General features: G+C 35.8%; 2 protein-coding genes across 2 annotated transcripts; both read right to left on the reverse strand.

Moving 5' to 3' along the window:
- Nucleotides 1-8056: 8056 nt before the first annotated feature.
- On the reverse strand, nucleotides 8057-11525 carry LOC139116559 (retinol dehydrogenase 10-B-like). Its single transcript, XM_070679155.1, has 4 exons — nucleotides 10988-11525; nucleotides 9856-10100; nucleotides 9197-9322; nucleotides 8057-8770 (listed from the first exon to the last, which is right to left on the reverse strand). Exons 1-4 carry the CDS (start codon nucleotides 11435-11437, stop codon nucleotides 8674-8676), a joined length of 918 nt encoding a protein of 305 aa, XP_070535256.1. The 5' UTR covers nucleotides 11438-11525; the 3' UTR covers nucleotides 8057-8673.
- Nucleotides 11526-14310: 2785 nt separating this feature from the next.
- Nucleotides 14311-22546, reverse strand: LOC139116207 (epidermal retinol dehydrogenase 2-like). Its single transcript, XM_070678772.1, has 4 exons — nucleotides 21768-22546; nucleotides 20676-20893; nucleotides 17118-17243; nucleotides 14311-16573 (listed from the first exon to the last, which is right to left on the reverse strand). Exons 1-4 carry the CDS (start codon nucleotides 22218-22220, stop codon nucleotides 16501-16503), a joined length of 870 nt encoding a protein of 289 aa, XP_070534873.1. The 5' UTR covers nucleotides 22221-22546; the 3' UTR covers nucleotides 14311-16500.
- Nucleotides 22547-22761: the final 215 nt, after the last annotated feature.

The following is a 22761-nucleotide window of genomic DNA, read 5'->3' on the forward strand; positions in this document are numbered from 1 at the left end:
TTTTTGTTTTGTTTTTTATTTGGTTTATATTCATATTTCAAAACTCAACGCAGACTTTTATTGTGTCTCTAGTATAAGGCATGGCAATCGGCAGAAATTTCTGCAAAAACGCCACTGGTGGCGCTATTTCCAAAAATTCCATGAACTTGCCACACTAAAAATTCATCAGTAGTCAAGTTGACATTGACCCTAACACCTGTTAAGAGGATCGTGCCATTGAATGTTTTATACGAATAGGGAAATTTAGCTCGCAACGCTACTGTGGTGGCCAATGGGAAATAAATTAGTGGTCTTGTACCAGATCAATGTTTTGGAACAAGATTGTTCACACAAAATATTTAGTGAAATCTAATTTGGTAGAAGTTGATTTTTAAAATTTAATATGATACGTTGCAAAGATATTCCCTACACTGGTGCCTTCGGTTATCGCATCTTTCCGAAATTATCAAATTAGAAAGCTGAATACGTGAAGACTAAGGAAGCTTGAGCAACAAATGAAATGTAAAAAGCGAACCCCCCTCTAAATCAAATTTATAAAATTTTACCCCCCATTCATCGATCGTAAAATGTGACCCCCCCCCCAAAAAAAAATGATCATCAGATTTGATTCATTAACCCTTCGCACCTTATGGCCCTGGGCTGAAAAATTAGGCCCCTTTAAAAGTGTTTGCAAGAAAAAGAGTTACCCACCCCAATTTTCATACTCAAAAAACAGCGACCCTCCACCAGATGTCACAGTCCGTATCAATAATATCTTAATTGACATATAATTTCCCATTTGACCTTTGAACTTTCAAAGAATCCTTTTTGAACGTTACAAATAATCACTGGGTGAAATTCCAATATCATATTGGTTTTTCAGATCTGCTCTTTCAAATATAATATTCTCGTCACGTACATTTATATCAATTGTCAAACTTTTTAAAGCACAGATTTTAATAGCTAGTTTTTTTATTTTAAACATATATTCAAAGTTTCCTCACATATCACAATGGATAGAGAATCAACATCTTTGGTGAAATTCGAAAATCAAATTTCTTGCACACACATGAACTTGTAATCGCCCTAGTCTAATCAAGTACACTAATATCCGTAATCAAGAGTACATAAATACACACAGATTTACCTAGTTTTGTGTTGGAAAAAAATATTCATAGTTTCTTCATAGACCAACATGTATAGTGAATCAACATTTCAGTGAAATTCCAAAATCAAATTTCTTGCTCACACATGCACCGGTAACTACCCTAGTTTGATCAAGTACATTAATATCAATAATCAAGAGTCTATAAATACACAGATTTAGCTAGTTTTGTATTTAAAAGAAATTATTCATAGCTTCTTATAGACTACTCATAGATTATGTATGGAGGACCAAGCAACATTTCAGTGAAATTCCAAAGTCATTTTTTTCCATAACTCCATACAAACCTTTGTAAAATTTGGCCCCCCCCCTCCAATCATTGATTGTAAAATCACCCCCCAAAAAGGTTTCGTAAAAGTCAACCCCCCGATTTCCACTGACCCCCCTACCCGTAAAACACGAATGCCCCTAAGTACAGTGACACTGTATATGTTCATTTGCAATGACTCTGTCTTTCTACGAAAAAATTTCATTTTCTTACCCATGAAATTGCCAGATACCGGTAGATACAATTGTCATTTCTGATGAAGTGATTTGAAAATATTCAATAACTACAATAGCAGAAACAGTTCTTTCGGGAAATCAGACGAAAACAGCTTGGCCAAATAGCGGTACAATCCCGAAGCCGAACAGATCAAATCAAGCATCGTTGACTATATCTGTTTCTTGTCTCTGCCAATAAATGTATCCATGGCGGTGTACGTCCCACCTAAACGACCAACGATACCTGCTGTCGATGTCGGCATGATTCTGTGTGTGGAAGGTCAAATAAATCGGTCAGATTATTTCATACAAATCCTATATCAGGTTACAAATGATGAAAAGGACAACATTTCGACGTGATCTTTTCGAGATTGTTAAATATGATTATGCAGTTGTTTTCGAATTCAGAATAAAATCTAAAATATGCAAACAAGAGCGTCACATACCGTTAGGTGATACAAAAGTATGCATAGTAATCGGACGAGTGCGCTCTCTCTCTCTCTCTCTCTCTCTCTCTCTCTCTCTCTCTCTCTCTCTCTCTCTCTCTCTCTCTCTCCATTTGATAAAAGTTAAACAGTTATGCTAGAGCGATATACTTCTGTGGAGCTATAATTTCAAAATTATGAAGAAATAAACAATTGTAGTAACTTAATCTGGCCAAACAACAGTATGAAGAATTACGATGCAAGAAACAACTTTCCTACACACTAGGCGAAAGTGCTGCTTACATGTGACTTTGGCATCGACATATGTAAATTAGACATTTATTTTATACTTACGCCTTTAGGAATTGTATAATGTAGCAATCACGTGGTAACACTATGTACAGCATGCAACACCTTATCAGCGACATACTGAGGGTGTAGGGGTGAAAAGACTTCCCTGGTGTCAAGACGGAGAGTTTTTTACCATGGTAAAGGACACCAGAAACAAATTAATATCGAGAAGTACATCATTATTTGTCAGGATAACAAGATGTATGATACTAAATGCTATTTATCACAACATTCTGAATATCACAGAAGTATTCAAAGTATTTTTAGACAGAACGTTCGAATTTTGTGACAGCATCTATCAATCAATTTACAATAACTTTTTATCTTACATAGAATGAAGAAATTTGGAAAATATTGGCACCTTATACGTCGAATCGCTTTTTCAAATGTACAACATGTACAACTATGTTTATTTCTTAATAAACATAGGTAACATTTTTCAGATATTGGAGTATGCTGTGGCACTGGGAAAAAACTAAATTGCTACTATGACGTGTCGATACTATTTTCTACATAATCTTAAACAGCAACATAGTTCAGGTATAAATTCATCTCAAACCATCTGTAATCTGTACCTGTACGGACGTGACCTTAAATTGTTTTCACTTTTAGCTTATATACCTTGGTTTAAAGTCGTCAAACATGCCAGTATCAATCCACCATGGTTGAACAAGTGTCATCTTAACACCTTCAATGCCGAGCTTGTCTAACTCAAAGTACAACGATTCCGATTTGGACACCAACTGCTGCGAACCAACCATACCAGGTGTGCCAATGGATCCTGCCAGACTGGCAATAGTCACAATATGACCATGATTGTTGGCAACCATGGACGGAGCAAATGCTTTGACAGTCTGCAAACGAGGGAAACGTTGATGATGCAGGTGTTAAGAAGGGATGACATTGTGCTGTTTGTGTTAGATAAATAAAAATAGGAAAAGTTCGCTAATTAATGAAAATCTAATAACCGGTGATATTAAAAGTTTGATCGCGCTAAAATTATGGGTAATACCCATAGTATTTCGAAAAGTTAAGAACCGAAAATGTTCTAACTTAAAGTTATCCCCTTAATTTTAATATACCCGATTTCTGCAAGTCAGCTATACCGTGGAACGTTAATCTTGTACTTTTCACAGACAAGAATGAAGCATCATGAAAACCCGCTTATACTAAATATAATAAACAGAATTTGCAATGAGACAGGTGTCGATGCATGCAGAAAGCTGACCTATAAGCTTAGTAAGTTTGAACAGAAAACACAACGAAAAAACTTCAGTTTTCCCTCGTCTGCAAATTGAAACTTTGAGCCGGGTAAGCCATCACCAATTCGTAAACGTCATCGCCAGAATCTTTATCCATATTCAAACATCTCCTTGGTATTTTACTCTGAACTGAAACCACTACATGTACTTTTAATCTGTTAGTGTATACGGTTTATGAGAGGGGGAAGCTTACACTCAGAGCTCTGTAATTTACAGCGCACATAATTATTCCCATGTATTTCAATTGTTTTACTTTTCATTGTGAGGGTTTTAGGGTTAGCTTATGCTGCTTTCATTTTAAATTAGCACTCTTTACCTTGACTTTTTAGTTGGAGATTAATTTCCCACTTGCTCGCAAATTTCATTACATTTGAACCAAACGATGTTTCGATTTCCTTTCTTTTTACAAAAGGGTTAATACTATTTTGTGAAAGGTTACTGAGATGTGCCGTGACTTTTGTGGAGTTAAATCTTTTTTCTTTAGTGGAACATTTCTTTCTTTGAGTATGCAGGAAATTTGGAACTACTCCGATGTCATATTACCGCTTTGATCAACACTGGTAATAGTGCGATCATCAGGACATGTAATCAGATGTTGAGTATGAAATAAGATCTTCTGTCTGTGCAAAATAGAGCCTGTCTCCAAGTAATTATCTATATGATAAAATCCTATCGTAGTATCCAATATGGCATAAAGTTTATAACTTTTGACATGAATCAAAATTGTTGTTATATCTTTCATAGAGTAACCGTGCTTCCATGCATCCGTCCTTTCATGTATATGATTAGGACTGGCAATGCATGCAAAGCAAGTGACAAGTATTACGCTTGCGTGACGTGATTCCATCAATCATAGACCGTCTCACTTCTACCTTCTATCCATCTATGTACGCCTATACAATGAAGTCAAGTTGATCGTGCATGTCCGCACTGAAATAAATATTTTAGAATGAGGTAAGCTGGTTCGAGCATACGGGACTCAGGCTCCTTAGCTTGTTTGTTTGTTTGTTTGTCTATTACGTATTATTATTTCCATATACAATAGAGAACCCATAAAGAGTTGTATTTGTGTTCATATTAGTCAGTAAAGAACGATGTGTTTTTGTTTCTTTGTTTGTTTGTTTGTTTGTTTACAAATATACAATGATGCTTTGAAAAGTTTCAAATACAATCCCACATATGAAATAAACCATACCCGGCCTTTGCCATGAGGAGTAAGCACTCATGTGTGTCCACCACTCTCTCGGAATACTCACCTTTCTAAGCGTGAGTATTCAGTACAGTACTTTGATTTTGACCTTTCATATCTCACAACAAGAACTGAGCAAAAAGCTATTCAAAGGCTGCAGTATTCAAAGTTCCAAGCTGTTTTGTTAGAATCAAGTAACATATGCAGAATCAACAATACTTGTCTGTAGACGAAATGTGTCTCAAGCCGATAGGGGTAGACCATTTGATATGGGGGGAGAGGGTTGAGGCGCTTAAGAAGATTTGGAGCAGAAAAAGATCCCATGAAATTTCCTTTGAAAAAAATAAGTCACGGATGACAGGAAAAATATAAACGATTGCAAGCAGATATGGATAAAAAAAATGCACAATAATGCCCTTTTATCATCAAAGTTTTCATTTATAGCGCCTCATTTTTAATAGCAGCTAATTTAATTGATTTTTCAGCGGACATTTACACCCAATTATGATTAATGTTAGAATTTCCTTACCTTTTCTGTTGTTTAATATATACCTAATTTTTTTTGGCATTTTTCTAGTATTATTTTGACGTTGTAAGGAGAGCATATATATATATATATATATATATATATATATATTATATATATATATATAATATATATATATATATATTATATATATATATATATACTTGTTTAGTTCAAGATCAGCTGGAGAAGAGTGCTCAATACTAGAGTAGAGCTAAATACTCAACTGAGTTGATCAGGATAATCTAAATTACATTTCCACTAAAATTTGTTTTGTATAGGCGGCAGAGCCGCCTACACTCATCGGGTGGCTGTGTTCGACTAAAACGTTTTGGCTGCTGTTTGCATATGTTGTTAGGCCTATATATATTATATATATATATATATATATATATATATATATATATATATATATATATATATATATATATATATATATATATATATATATATATATATATATATATATATATATATATATATATAATATATATATATATATAGGCCTAACAACATATGCAAACAGCAGCCAAAACGTTTTAGTATGTTTAGGATGTTTGTATATTGAAGTTTGTTTCGCAAAGCATCATACCAGCCACAAATTGCATCATTCAGTCACAGTTTTCGACGTGCCCTTTAGGCATATAACTTTAATATATCAGAGATATATATCAGGGATATCTGGATGTTTGCAAATTATAAGTCTCTAATGCAAAGCATCATACCAGCCACAAATCGAATTCAGTTACAGTTTTCGACGCACCCTTCGGGCGCATAACTTTTATATATCAGAGATATATATCAGAGATATCTTGGTGTTTGCAAATTGAAAGTCTGTTTTGCAACTTGAAAGTGTACTAATCATTATGAAATCTGCAGTTCATATGGAAAACATGACAAATCCCTGACTCTTTTCTGTTTTCTCTATGAGAATTCAGTATAAGAAAGCAACATGCACTAATATTTCACTGTAAATTTGATACAGTGACATATTTTAGTAAGAGAAAAATGACAAGATATTTTTCGTCCTCTCTGATGCAGCTATTTTCCTTTTTGTCACAGGTTTTCAGTAATAGTTTTTTTTATTACTAAATTGATAGTTACAGTTATTTTCATTATAATTTAGCTGTGCTTTTATGGTTTAAATGTGAAAGGAAAATGTCTCCTCAGGCACTGCGCACATCAGATTTGGCTGCAACTCATAAAAATATCTCTTTATTGATTCTCAGGAGATGTAATTGGATGGTTGACAAATCTAAACTGGCAAGTCTAAGTCTGATTTACTGCTGTTATCTCTTTGATATCAATGATTGACATCAATTAATGTACAACAGTTTTGGACATCTGGTTATGCATAGAAAGTGTGAAATACATTCACAGCTTATTCAAAATTTTGTATTCAAACTTTAAAATTGAAACTTTGAAATTTCTATCTTACAACTGACATGTCAACAATTTCATTAAAACAGAATGACTGAATGTTTAAAATATGCCAAAAAGCTTTGCTTTCAGCAAGAACGTGGAAATTAATATTGGCAAGAAATTTCTTCAACTTGTTGACAAACACTTTCCAAAGGGGTCTAAACTTAACAAAATCTTCAAAAGGAACACCATTAATTTTTGAGTTATAGCTGTATGAAGAATATGGCAAGTATAATCAAATCGCATAATAGGAGGGTAATCACCGAAGATCAGCGTGAGGATCAACCAGCTGATTGTAATTGCCGGGTCAAGTCTGAGTGTCCCTTAAAGGGTAACTGTCAAGTCAAAGGCGTGGTTTACAAGGCCAAAGTATCAACGGAGGACAACACGGAGAAAGTTTAGGGCCTTCATCGGCCTCACTGATAACACCTTCAAGACGCGCTTCACTAACCACATGCAATCGTTCCGTAACGAGAAATACAAAAACAGTAAAAGTTGTCAAAGTTTGTATGGAACTTAAAAAGTAAAGACCAAATTTTTAACATTTCGTGGTCAATTATTGACAAAGCATCGAGCTACTCTAACATAAGCAAGCGATGTAATCTTTGTGTGTCAGCAAAGCTGCATATTATCAATGCTGACAAATCCACGCTCTTACACAAACGCTCTGAGTTCGTTTCAAAATGTCGCTACCAAAACAAATATTATTTATCATTTTTAACACCACCTACAAATAGAAAGGTACGTCCTATACATATAAATGAGAGTGTTGCTAAGAATCCTTTCACTTCTGTCTAATGATAGCAGGATGCATGAAACTTAAGTAAAGGATATTATTACTTTGTACTTGAAGTAATTTATGTTATTATTTATAACGCTTTGCTTTCCGCATCGAGCATTGAAATTTCCCACGTGGACATCTGTATACATCGATATTATATATGCTTTTATATATATAAATAAATATATATATATATATATATATATATATATATATATATATATATATATATATATATATATAGATGTGTGTCTGTCTGTCTATCTGTCTGTCTGTCTGTCTTTCGTTTGTCTGTCTGTCTGTCTGTCTGTGCCTGTGTGTACACACAGACACACAGACACACAGACGCACAGACACACACACACACACACACACACACACACACACACATATATATATAATATATATATATATATATATATATATATATATATATATATATATATATATATATATATATATAATTTCACCTTTTGTGTTACCTTTGTCGCGGGGGATCACTCTGTTCTCGAAAGTTGGAATGGGGGAGTCAGCCAATTTTTGACGTCGGCAAAAAATAATCCACTCCAGGCCGAAGAAAATTTAGATCAACGCTACTGTGGTGGTGGCCTATGGGAAATTAATTTGTGGTCTTGCGCCAGCTCAATGTTTTGGAAAGTGATCGTGCATACAAAATGTTTAGTTAAATCTAATTTTTCGTACAAGTTAATTTCTACAAGTTATTATGATAGATTGCAAAGATGTTCAAGACAATTAAAAATGACACCTTTCAATTATTTGTATCTTTCGGAAGTTATCAAATTAGAAAAGTGTATGTAAAAGTCGAATGAGTGAAGACGAATACCGTGATACCGTATATGTTCATTTGCAATGACTGCTGTCATTCTATGAAAATATTTCATTTTCTTACCCATGAAACTGCCAGATAGTTTAATATACAATTGTCATTTTGATGAAGTGACTTGAAAATATTCAACAACTACAATAGCAAAAACAGTTCTCTCGGGAATCCAGACAAAAAATACAAATTAGATATGCATCATTTATCACCATACAGCGGTATAAGCCCGATCAAATCCAGCATCGTTGACTATGTATGTTTCTTGTCTCTGCCAATAAATGTATCCATGGCGGTGTACGTGCCCCCAAAACGACCAACGATACCAGTTGCGGATGTTGGCATGATTCTGTGTGTGAAAGTTCAAACAGATCGGTCAGAACATTTCATCTCAAATGATGTTTGACGATCATTTCAACATGATCCTTTCGAGATGGGTAAATATGAATTCAGTCTAAAATCTACCATATGCAAAAAGAGTGTCACACAAGGTGGTGATACTAGAGTACACATATGCATAGTTCTCTCTCTCTCTCTCTCTCTCTCTCTCTCTCTCTCTCTCTCTCAAATACTGATAAAAGTTTAACAGTTATTGTCGTGCGATATACTAATGTGTAGCTAGTTTCACAATAAATAAACAATTGTGGTCACTTAATCTGACCAAACAACAGTATGAAGAATTCTGATGCAAGAAACATTATTCCTACACACGAGGTACATCATGACTACTGTGTAGCCTCGAAAGATGTAAATTAGACATTTATTGTATACTTACGTCTTTAGGAATTGTATAATGTAGCCATCACGTGGTAACGCAATTACTTCCTGGTTAATCTGTACAGCATGCAATACCTTATCAGCGACATATTGAGGGTGCAGAGCAGGGGGTGAGATGCCTTTCCTGGTGTCAAGACATGGAGATTTTGTTAGCGTGGTGACAGGCACCAGAAACAAATAAATTTGGAGTTGTACGTCATTATTTGTCAGGATGACAAGACATATATCATGGTAAACGTAAACGTTGTTTTTCCTGTTTGTCTTACATGCTGTAGCATCGTGAATATCACAGAACTCACAGTGTTTCATATTGTTTTAAGACATAACGTTCGATTTTTGTGACAGCGTCCATATCAATTTATGACAACATTATCTTACATTGAATAAAAAAAATGTAAAATGTTGACAGTTTTTGTAGAATCGCTTTCTCAAAAGCACAGCTTATTTCTTAAAATAAACACAAGGTACAATTTTCAGATATTGGTGTATGCTGTGGCATTGGGAAAAAACTAAATTGCTATTATGACGTGTCGACGCTATTTTCTACATACTCTTGAATAGCAACATATAGTTCGGATATAAATTCATCTCAAACCATCTGTCATCTGTACCTATTTCGACGTGACCTTAAATTGTTTTCACTTCCAGCTTATATACCTTGGTGCAAAGCCGTCAAACATGCCAGTATCAATCCACCATGGTTGAACAAGTGTCATCTTGACACCTTCAATGCCGAGCTTGTCTAACTCAAAGTACAACGATTCATGGAGACCAACTGCTGCGAACTTGCTGGCACAGTATTCAACCATACCGGGTGTGCCAATGGATCCTGCCAGACTGGCAATAGTCACAATATGACCATGATTGTTGGCAACCATGGACGGAGCAAATGCTTTTACTGTCTGCAAACGAGAGGGAAACGTTGATGGTGCAGGTGTTAAGAAGGGATGACATTGTGCTGTTTGTGTTAGATAAATAAAAATAGGGAAAGTTCGCTAATTAATGAAAATCTAATAACTGATGATATTAAAAGTTTGATCGCGCTAAAATTATGGGTAATACCCATAGTCTATTTCGAAAAGTCAAGAACCGAAAATGTTCTAACTTAAAGTTATCCCCTTAATTTTAATATACCCAATTTCTGCAAGTCAGCTATACCGTGGAACGTTAATCTTGTACTTTTCACAGACAAGAACGGAGCATCGTGAAAACCTGCTTATACTAAAAGTGTAACTTCAGAATGAAGTGACTCGCTTGACAGCAAATGTGTTGAAAAAGTCCAAAATTTAACTTATGACAAGACCAAATGTGTGAGCTGTTATGCTGGCATCCAAATGATAGTCTTTTGGTTGTAACAGTGACATTGACAATCATGATGCGTAGGAGTACTCAAGTACCAAACTCAATGGAAGACACAAGTATGGTCTATATATCACTATGCCAATACCCATCTTCTCCTTACCAACGACAAGGGGCATCATTCCCGCCATTTAAAACCGCCATGAGACAGGTTGTGTGCCGAAGTATATATGTACTGACAAAGCTGACGAGTCACGTGCTCTGTGTTAAACTATATGTCAGACATCCATGTCGTTTCAACTGTGCCATATAGTATCAAGTATCATCGTGTAGATCATAAGTCAACAAGTAATATATTGCAGTCCAGGACTTTGCCCCTCTCTTCCGCCATGCATTTGATCATGTTCACAGGATACTTTCTATATTTCACTTAATTTATTCAAACGTTGCCTCTCAAGAAACACATGATAACGAACGTCATTAAACCTACCCAAAATATGGCCATGGCGTTCACATTCATGCTCCTTTCGATGAGTTCATCAGGACAATCCAATAAGTTCTTACCAGCCACCACCCCAGCATTATTGACCAATATGGTAACATCACCAACTTCTTGAGTGACTTGTTTAGCAACACGATAAACGTCTTCTTTCTTGGTCACATCTACCACGTAGCTGTGGGCTTTACCTCCAAGTTGTTTAATCTGTTCAGCTGTCTCATCGTTACCTTCTTTGTTAATATCCCAAAGTACCAACGTAGAACCCTGCTTAGCAAAGTTGATTGACATCAGACGACCAATACCACTACCAGCACCGGTAACCAGCACGATTTCTCCGGCAACCGATTTCTTCTTCGGCGGTATGATATATCCGAACATTGCACTAACACAACAGCATACCAATTTGAACCACACGACGAGTATTTCAACAATGATGGCCATCGTTACCCTGAATTTCTTGGCCCTTGCTAAGTAAAGCAAAACGCTAATAGAAAGAGCAATGCACTTTACTTCAAACTGACATGATCAGCATTGCTGAGTATGCGAAATCTCCACCAATCATGTTCCCCAGTCTATAGGTCCAACGTCCGCACGACGAAACTGGGTACTATGGTCTGATGATGAATGGTGACCTACTTCTAAGGTGATTGTATTATTTCTTCTTCGGAAAATAATCTGGTATAGAATAAAACTAATTTAATCAGCTTAATTTGTTAATTGCTGATCGGTTTCTCTTGATTAGCGCCAATAGTATGATTTCTACGAGTGAGAATGAATCACGACTTTTGAATATGCGTAATGCTCGTATCAACAGAATTTGCTATGAGACAAGGGGCGATGCATGCAGAAACTGACCAATTGTGTTTGCATGGAAACACAACGAAAACGTTAGTTTTCCCTGGTCTTCAAAGTGAAACGTTAATAATAATCATCTCGGGTAAGCTATCACAAATACGTCGTGATACGTCATCGCCAGAATCTTTATCCATATTCAAACATCTCCTTTGCATTTTACTCTGAACTGAAACCACTACATGTACTTTTAATCTGTTAGTGTATACGGTTTATGAGAGAGAGAGAGAGACTGGAGAGAGAGAGAGAGAGAGAGAGAGAGAGAGAGAGAGAGAGAGAGAGAGAGAGAGAGAGAGAGAGAGAGAGAGAGAGAGAGGGAGGACGGAGACAGACAGACAGACAGACAGAGAAACAGAGACAGACACAGGGGAGGGGGCTTATACTTTTTAGAGCGAACATGATTAGTTCAGTCATGATCAGCCGTATATTATTACTATTGATTATTCACATGTATTTCATTTGTTTTATCATAGACCCTCGAGAAAAACGGGACAGGCAACTGCTGTTGTTTCTTTGTACGATCTATCTTGGAATATATTAAGCTTATTTATTGATTATTCACATGTATTTCATTTGTTTTACCATAGACCCTCGAGAACACCTACGAGAAAAACGGGATGTTTTTCTCGGGGGTCTTTCATTAAGATGGTTTTCGGATTAACTTATGCTGCTTTCATTTAAGCACTCTTTACCTTGACTTTTGAGAAGGAGATTATTTCCCACTTGGTCGCAAATTTCATTAGATTTGAATTTTTGCAAACCGATGTTTCTTTTTCCTTTCTTTTACAAAAGGATAAATACTATTTTATATACTATTTCTGAAAGGTTGCTACGATGCGCCGTGACTTTTGTGGGGTTAAATCTTTCTTTCTTTAGTTAAAAATTTCTTTCTTTGAGTATGCAGGAAAGTTTGAACTTCTTCGATGTCATAGCGCTTTGACCAACACTGGTAATAGTGCGATCAAGCAGCACAATCAGATTTTAAGTATGAAATAAGATGTTTGTCCGTTCAAAATAGAGCCTGTCTCAAAGTCATTATCTATAGGATAAAATCCTATCTAAGTATCCAACATTGCATAAAGTTTGTAATTTTTGACAAAAACTGTAGCATATTTATTGGATGTGTCTGTATCCCAACATGGGCTGACAAATACACATGGGTGCAGTTTGAATTTGAATTATCCCTGGAGTTGGTTTACGGTTGTATAAACAATGACAGAGATTGCATATTTCTCTGCAGTGATTTCAATCGCTGTGACATCGAATGGTCCATTGTTCAAAATGACGCAGTGCTGCCAATATCCTGGAATGAACACCTGTCGGAACGTTGTATTCATATAATGAATGAGTACAGTTTGACCCAGTTCAACGCTCAAAGAACTTGCAACAATCACTTTTTGGATTTAGTGATTTCCTTTGGTGGATCATGTACAATAATTTTAAGCGAGAATGCCGTCAAATATAATCATGACGCTCTTCATTGTGAACTCAAAATTGTTGGTAAGCGCCATACACTAAAATCCGAAAGATCCGTGTACAATTTCAGAAAGGCCGACTTTACACATTTGAAATCACTTTTGTCATGCATACCATGGTCAGCAATGCTTGACATTGAAGACCTTGACCAATGTGTTAGATGTTTTTACGACACTTTGTATAGTGCAATAGATGAATGTGTTCCTAAAATAAAGCTTAGAGGGCGCAGATATCCTCCATGGTTTGATGCGGATCTTATTGCTGAAGTCAGATATCCATCGTAGATTTAAAGAGTTTGGAAATCCAGTAGACTATGAAATACTTTCCAAACTGCGGTCAGAATTTTAGAAACTCAAAAAAATCAAATATTGCGAGTACATAGGTGAGATTGAATCGTCCGCACGGCACAATCCCAAACGCTTCTGGGGGTTTGTCGCAACAAAGTCAAGCTATATTCCGAAGTTAATGAAACACTCTGATACTGTGTACGACTCGCCAGTTTTAATTGCTGAAGGTTTTAATGCATTTTTAAATCAGTTTTTAGCAAATGTGATGATCCACACTTACCTGATATAATTCCAGTTAAAAATGACATCCTCAGTAATATTTATGCATGTTATGATGATGTATTGACATTGTTACTTTCTACTGATGTCAACAAAGCATGTGGATTTGATAACATATCAGGTGTTATTCTAAAACAATGTGGAGAGGAACTGGTATTTCCTCTGACTTATATTTTTAATAAATATCTTAGATCTGGATTTTTCCAACGTTTTTTTTAAGCGTGGTAATGTGGTGCCAAGTTTAAAAAAGGGAAACAAGCAGGATATAAAAAATTACAGGCCTGTTTCACTTTTACCTTTATTCAGTAAGGTTTTTGAGAAGATAGTTTTTAAAAATTTGTATAGTCACGTCGTAAATGTAATTTCAGATGATCAACATGGTTTTGTTCTTGGGAGGAGCGTTGAGACTATAAATCTTGTCACTTATACAGATTTTATTTCAACTGCATTCAACAATAAATTACAATCTGATTCAATTTATCTTGACTTCAGCAAAGCCTTCGATTCAATGTCACATAAATTACTAATTCATAAACTCTCTTCCTTCGGTTTCACCGGAAATTGTATTCAGTGGCTTGAGTCATATTTGTCTGATCGGGTCTCAGAGAACTGTTGTTGAGGGAAGTTATTCGAAATGGTGTCCAGTTTTATCCGGTGTACCTCAGGGGTCCATAATTGGCCCCTGTTATTTATTTTGTACATAAATGATTTGTCACAATATGCTCAGTCATCGAATGTTATTGTATATACTGATGATTGAAAGCTTTATAAAACAATCAAGTCAATTTCTGACTGCGCACTGTTGCAGGATGATTTGGACAGGATTACTTGTTGGTGCTCACCATGGAAACTCAAACTAAATGTTGAGAAATGTTGCTGCATTACTTTTTCGAATAAAATCAAGAAGTTTTCTTTTAATTATTCTATTGATACTGTACCGATTGAATGATGTACATCTGTAAAGGACTTGGGCGTCATGATCATCCTTTGTAGTTCCATGGGCTTGTCTGAGCATATCGATAATGCAGTTAAGCAATGCGTAACCTTGGCTTTTTAAATCGTTATTGTAAAGATTTCAGTGATGTTATATCTTTAAAGACTCTGTACATCGCCCGTGTACGCAGCAGCCTCTAATACTGTTCTGTTATCTGGAATCCCAGGTAGAAGAATCTTGTTGATAAAGCTGAACGTGTTCAAAAGATGTTTACTTTGACAACACTCAAGTACCCAATAATTATGCACTGGACTGGACACATACTTTAGTTCAAAGTCTAGAAATTTGGAATATTTTGGAACTGAGAGATAATTTTGTTACAAGTTGAGTATGATTTTGTTAGTGACATGAAATGGTGCACTGTATAATCAATTAACTTTGATATCTTATTCAAACAAATATTGAAAAAATGTGTTCACTTGATATATGAGCTTTCATAGGTGTTTTTTTTCATCAGAATTTGAAAATCCAATGGCAATTGATAGCTGTCTACAAAAAGGTGCACCTCTGTTGAAGTAAATGAAGTATAGGAAAGCACAAAACAACTATCAAGCCAAGTTAATATGTGACCATCAGGTCAAGTTGGTGAAAACCAGTGACACATAACAAGTTACATGTCATGTGTTGCATTTGAAGGCAATTGAAAGCAGAGATACTGTAAACATGATTTTTACAGACTAACGTATTATAATAAACTATGTGAAATAGAGGTTTTGATTGACACTGCCTTTTCTGACTCAGCAGATGAGGAAATGATGGGACCGGCAGGATCAGGGTTTGACACAGGATACTTTCATGAATCACATATAGGTAGAATAATCGAATGACATAAATATTGTGAATGAATTATGTAAATTACAAACATACTTTTCAATAGAAAAACTTGTCACAATTTAATTCGTTTCGTATTGTAAAGTGCAGCGCAGACACATATCTACTAGGATAAAATTATGTGTAATCTACATCAATGCTACATGTATTTTGCTGCTATAACTGGAAAAAAAAACATGACATTACTAAGATTTTAACAGCTACATTAACATCCTTGAGATTAAAATCCTTTAAATTATGATGTACTCTGTAGAGAAAGGTATCTACATCTAAAGACAATAAAATTTGCTAAGGTTAAGTTTTAGTTCATTCTATACTTTTTAGGAAGTAAAATCCCTTTTCTCTTTCGCACCATTTTAGTTTAAAACTACAAGATGTCATAGCCTACTTTCTGATAAAATACAATCAATGCTGTTCATTATAGTTTTTTTCCAATGCCAATGTCAGCTAATCAGCCGTTGGTTGATCTGACAATTTATTCTGCATTCCAAAGAAATTGATATCCACCTAATACTCAGTTTTTCCTCTAACACCTGGCACTGTGAGCTCTTTAAATCACTTGAAGAATTTCTTGGATGTCAGTCCTTCACTTATTCATAACACTATATGCACTGTCTTGATACTTAGACCACAAGTAGTGCATTATATCGGCTTTCAAATGTACACTGCTTCCTATTGATAAGTAGATATTTTTCTCTTCAAGGAATTGAATCATACATTATAAAGTACCGGTATAATTTTTGTCTGATTTTCTGGATCAATGACATTTGTCATGGTAACACTGGTCATGCAGTTCTGGTGACAGGAACAATACCCATGTGGCTTTGCAGCAATGATGAGGCAGCTGGAGGCATCCATCTGTATACACAGAGAGACAAGAAAAATGTAATTTGATGAGTGGGCACTTTGTAGGATGACTTACTGCTGAAAATGACCTTGGTAAACTCTCTCTTGAATTGTGTCCCGACTAAATAAATCAAAATGAGGGAATTCCTGAGATTTTACAAACCAACATTGAAAGATATCGCACACGCAGATTCCAAATTATTTTGTACAAAAACATGAAGAAAATTCTTAAAAATACAAACACAGAGTTTTCATCCTAATCTATTTGTCAAGAACTAGCTGAATAAGGAAACTTAATCATGAGCATTAAAACATTTGATCCTTTAGTTTGAGAGAATGAGACAAAGTGACAGATAATTGTAGGTGATGGACAAATATCCTTATAGCCACTGTCCCTCTATAGGGACTGTGCTATAGCTCTGTAACTTTAAACAGTAATAATGACACACTTACACCATATTTACAAGTAAGATATGTACAGTCTTTGTTGATACAATTCGTAAATGAGACATAACTGTTACTGAACATGACTTCTAAAATCACTGATAAAACTTACGATTTGCAAAACAATATCCAATTCATGTAGCTGGGAATAGTAAGAATTTCTTGATTTGTTTGAATAGCATTGATAATCTTATCTGAGATGTATTGTACATCCATTCCTTCAGATAGTTTCACATTCCTGTAAATATGGCAAGAAAATGTACAAATTCTGATGCTACAGTATCAATCTGTCAGTTTCACCTTCTGCAATACAAGGAAGCTGTGTGTTAAGGTAGTATGTGCCTTCAAAGTGAAAGCTTTAAACTTGTGCTCAAACTTTCCTTAAAGAATCTTTCAACCATTATCGTTCAAAATCAAGAATAAAAATACCGTCAATGACGCTGTACCTTCTCTAATGTGTGGCCAGGTCAGGTAATTGGTTGTTGGCATGGAGTTGTTGGTAAATAGTTGATGATGTAGGGGCATGAGGTGGGATATGGACCCAAAGAACCCAAAAGATGATTAAATACATCAATCAAAAAATTCTAAGCTACAGTATAAACTGCCTAAAGATAGTTCAATGTGGAAAAAAGTTAAACAATTCAGAAATAAGAATTAACAGTCCAAAATAGTAATGACGCACTTCCTTACTGACCTGAGTGCATGTGAAATACACAACCTGGCATCTGTAAATTAAATGTATACCAAGTGATCATTTCCAGTCACTTTTAACTGTTTTTAATGGATTTTCCAAAGAGTCCTGTGGAAATGATGAAAAACGCTTATCTGGTCTTGTGTTTGTATAACCTCATGGCTGATAATTGTCATAGTATTGAAAAAAAATTGAAAGTGAAGAAATTACTGTTTTTAATAGGCATATTTCCTTGAAGTACATGACCGTGTAAAGAATATATGCTAAAAGTGTTTAAGAGTAAATTTCTTTTCAAAAAATAATTTAATTTGTGACCAAAGGATTTTTATTCTTTGAGTTTACAAATTCAAACATTGCAATTTGTTCAATCATCTTGTGCAGTGCAAAATTTATATAATGACTGAAAAACAAAAAAATTGGCAGAATTACAGTCTTTGTGATGTAAAATTATGGGTTGACATCATGATAACTGTTAATCTTTTGAAGTACTAATATACTATAATTTAAAGAAGAAAAATTCATGCAGAAATGGTAAAATATATTGTCAGCAATGTAGTGTTAATTTTGACTTTACATCAAAATATGCCTTTGCTGGATACCAAATATATAGGGCGAAATATCAGCCATGTTCAGCAAAATCCACACAACAGCATTGATCCTTTTCTAATTTGATTTGATTTGCTTATGTTATCCTTGTATGACAGTCAGTACAATATGGAACTTGAACACAACACAGTGAATAAGTATGCTGTAAATGAAATGGTGTGGCTGCATCCACATCAGCACATAGGAGTGCCTTTGTCTCTCACCCCTCATTTCCAACCTGTCCCATCCCTGAAAAAATAGTTTGGTCTTATATTTATAATGTTAATAATTTCTGTATTTGTTAAAATGTGCGCATCTCAAAAACTTGATCATAAACATTTTCATTGTTTTTTATAGCTGACCAATCAGTTAACCTGTTTATTTTGAATATTTGCGCATTTTTCCTCAGTATTTGACATTTTCTGAATACCTTCTTATTCAGTTTGTCATTTTCTAAAAGTTTAAATGCTCCATTGTGTGGTCAAGCTTTCCACAAGCATCAAATGTGGTACTTCATATAGGAGGGTCTGCCTCTAGAGGGCGGGCATCATGAACACTCCTGTGTTTGTTGGTTAATTCCTCCACGTAAACTTCTGATTGTACTGTAAACATTGAACATGGCCGACGTCCGATTTTCCTGTCTAAAACTTTCACTCATTTTTGTTCATATGACTCTGAAACTCCAGGAAACGATTGGGAAGAAAGAGTTATCTTGAATTATATTACCATGCCCTGCCTGTCGCATTTTGATTAGTCGAGCTGAACCACGTGACTGACCACAAATCCACAGTAATGGTCTGTTTGTATGTCCGTGAATATGAATAATAAGATTAACAACTCAAAGTATCGTAACTTTGCAGCTCAAACGTAAATCATAATCAATCACAAAATAAAATGGAGCACTTGTGGGCCAAGTTGAGATACTTTTTTCTGAAAATATTTCCAGATTTGCCAATATTTTACAGCGCGCGTGACATTTCGTCGCTTATTGATCAGTTCTGGGGCCCAGTTGTCGTTCGCTCCGAAAATTTTCGCAAATTTTGACGGTTTTCTCCGGTTTGTTGATAATATAATGTAAATAACAGACTCCGCACTGACCATAAAGTTTATTAATGGGCCGGGCTCGAGGAAAGCAATTAAGGGGCTCGGCAAGCCTCGCCCGTTAATTTTGGCTTTCCTCTCGCCCTTGCCAATAAATAAACGTTAATGGTCAGCGCGTCGCCCGTTATTTCTATAATATTGAGGTACTCGCCGATATTTGCAAAATTAAATGAGAAAAAATGCAAGGAAAATGCCGACAGGCTTACACAATGACAGTTTTCAGACTCGGAGGCATATGATCATCTCTGCAGATTATGCAACAGGCCCAGATCACGTGAGGCCATGAGGGGATATCCACGCAACTCAGTACCAAACACTAGCGCTCACAGAGTGAGCAAACACAAAGTGAGTACCCCTAACGTCAGCTCAGTAGTCTGTAATAGATTGTAGTCAACTAAGAAACCTTGGAGATAGGCTTAACACTGTGGCTATGCCGCTAAGTCCCTTTTGATTTTTGTCATAGCTCAAAATCGTTCTCCCACACCTCAACCTGAGCCATGAACACCCCCACCAGTTTATGATATGACCCATCACAATGGCATGACGTCACGGATCTTGACAGACGGAAGTCTTGACAGACGGAAGTTCTTGACAGCAGCATATTGGTTTTCAACTCTAATACCTTCTCTGTCTATAAATAGACACGAGAAGGTAAAAATTTGGGGCCACCAAGCAAATTTAGGTACTAGGGAAACAAATAACCCAAGATTTGCCAATATTAAAATTCAAAATGGCTGCCATCCCTGTGTTAACTCTATGGAGAGAAATAAAATTTTTGAATTTTGGAAAACTAAGCTGATGAAAAGTTTTCTTACACCAAGAGCTTTAAAATGAACCCCCACAAGTAGTATATCAGAAAATAATTGTAACAGGTTGACCGTCCGAATATCTGTCCCTGATGCATATTCTACCTTAAAGCAATATCAAATATTAGAGACAAACACACAACTTGCATTTTAATAAGTAAACAAGTTTTGAGTTCAAACACAAATATGGCCAACACAAATATGCACGTAAGCACTTGAATCTACCAAATTTATCACCAAGGATTGAAATAGTGACATTTTCCAAGAATATGGCTTAATATCAAGAATCTAAAACATCTCTCCAAAGATTGCAAAAATATACAGCTAATGGGGCTTAATTGGTTGCACTCACAGTCATTTCCACCAACCACACTGTCCACAATGGTGTTGAGATTCTATTCTTTGTAATGTGTACCTGGTTAATAGAATTTCACATCTTTTTCTCTTACATAATTCTTAAATATTTTAAAATGAAAATACAGTGTACCTTCTGTTTGTATTGGTTGCTCCGAGTTGAACCAGTGTTGAATGAACACCATGTGCATTTTGAATGATCAGCTCACAGCTAACAGCATCATGGATAGACAAGGCCGCTGCATTACTTGTGCAATAATCTACACTACCTTCAACACCAAGTATGCTTCCAATGGTGACAATATGACCATGGTTGTTCAAAATCATTGATGGTAGAAAGGCCTTTAATGTCTACATGACAGAATACAACCATAAAATATTGCTGTTAATTTTTGGCAACATTTTTTAACAAGTCGTGTTTTATACTGTACTGAAAGTTGGAGAACTAAGTTGACATTTTTAACAGACATTTTGTACTTATTCACAAGTTTGAATTTTACCAAATGATTTATAACTTACTTTACCTTAGTGCTCAACACTCAGGGAGTGTGGTAAGACAAAGCTCCAAGTTACACAGAAAAAGGTGTATGTGCTGCTGCTGGAGGAGAAACTAATTTAATCAGAAAAATATTTCACAAGAGGTAGTTTATCTCTCTAAGTTTATGTATATTTGTGTCAGTGGAACCGTGATTATCATTGTCAATATCAGAACAGAATTTATTTTCTGAGAAATAGTCTGAGGTAGGACTATTTAGTTCAAAAACCTGAAATTTTTTGTTGAAGGGGCACTAAAGCAGTAAATTTTAAAAAGTTTCTCATCTATAATAATTCTATGATTCCCCCATGTTATCAACGGAATAACATTTTCATTTTGAACTTTATTTTCATTTATCTCTGCCAAATAAATAGTTAAGTCTGCTATATATGGAATTGTAGAATTTGAGATGTGTAAACAACTGTTCCGATTATGTAACAGTGTATACGGTAACTTCCTTATCTTTGTATTTATCATGGACGTCTAGTTTTATGTTTGCTGCGGATCTTGTCAGGGAGTGACACAATCCACAGCAAACATAAAACTAGTTTGTATTGGGAGTGGCAGGGCTAGATCCGCAGCAAGTTTTATGTATGACCATGAACTCGGGGGAGGGGGCTAATGGCTGATTTCATTTTGCAATAGTGAACAGAGTTTGCTTTAATATACTGCCCCTCCACCTACACTCACCCACACTACAGCCATTGTGTTGACATCTACTGTCCTTCGCAATGCATGATCTGTTGTGTCCAGGAAACTTTGACCACTGGTCAACTCAACATTATTGATCAATATGGAGACGTCGCCAACTTCTTCAGTGACTTGTTTAGCAACGCGATAAACGTCTTCTTTCTTGGTCACATCCACTGCGTAGCTGTGGACTTTACCTCCAAGTTGTTTAATCTGTTCAGCTGTATCATCGTCATCTGTTTTGGTAGCATCCAAAAGAACCACGGTAGACCCAAGCTTAGCAAAATCCAATGACATAAAACGACAAATGTCGCTACTACAACCTGCAATCGCCACCACTTCACCTTCCAGGCACTTCCTCTCAGTACGGCGGTAGAAGATTTTTGACCATGCTGATAGTAAAGTCACTGACATGCGGAAAACCGAGACGATCAGTTCTACGAAGATGTTCATGGTTTTGTCGAACAATTAATTCATCAAAACGATCAGTTGTTCAACTCTTTGAAAAACTTGTGCGAGTTTGTTGGAAAAATTAGGAAGCCAGGGAAATGCGTGATACTACGAGTAGTACGGCTACGAAAGAAAAGTGATTTTCGAATCATTTGGTCGTGAGTGTTCCTCAAAGTCAAAAGCTTTGCACTGTCTGTGCGCAGAGTTGATACGATGTCTTCAAAAAGCAGAACTAGAATGGGGAATTTTTTCGACCTTGGACGTCACGTTCCGTCTGTACCCCGGAGAGATTATTTGAGCTCAATGCTGCAGCAGACGTCGTAACCTTTAACCCTGTAAGACCAGCTGATCGTGACAGTTCACCATCGCCCCAAACTATGTCTTACCCATAGTACAGTTGCAAAACTAATAGATGGTAAGGTATATTTGATAAAATGTCTCAGCACCTGCATATTGAACCTTTACAGAGCATTGACATGTTCGAAGCAGGGAGCACTTCTGGATGATTTCATGTCGCGAATGCAATCATTTCATTCAGGTGTTG

Source organism: Ptychodera flava, chromosome 17 (genome assembly GCF_041260155.1).
Source record: "Ptychodera flava strain L36383 chromosome 17, AS_Pfla_20210202, whole genome shotgun sequence".
Lineage (NCBI taxonomy): Eukaryota > Metazoa > Hemichordata > Enteropneusta > Ptychoderidae > Ptychodera > Ptychodera flava.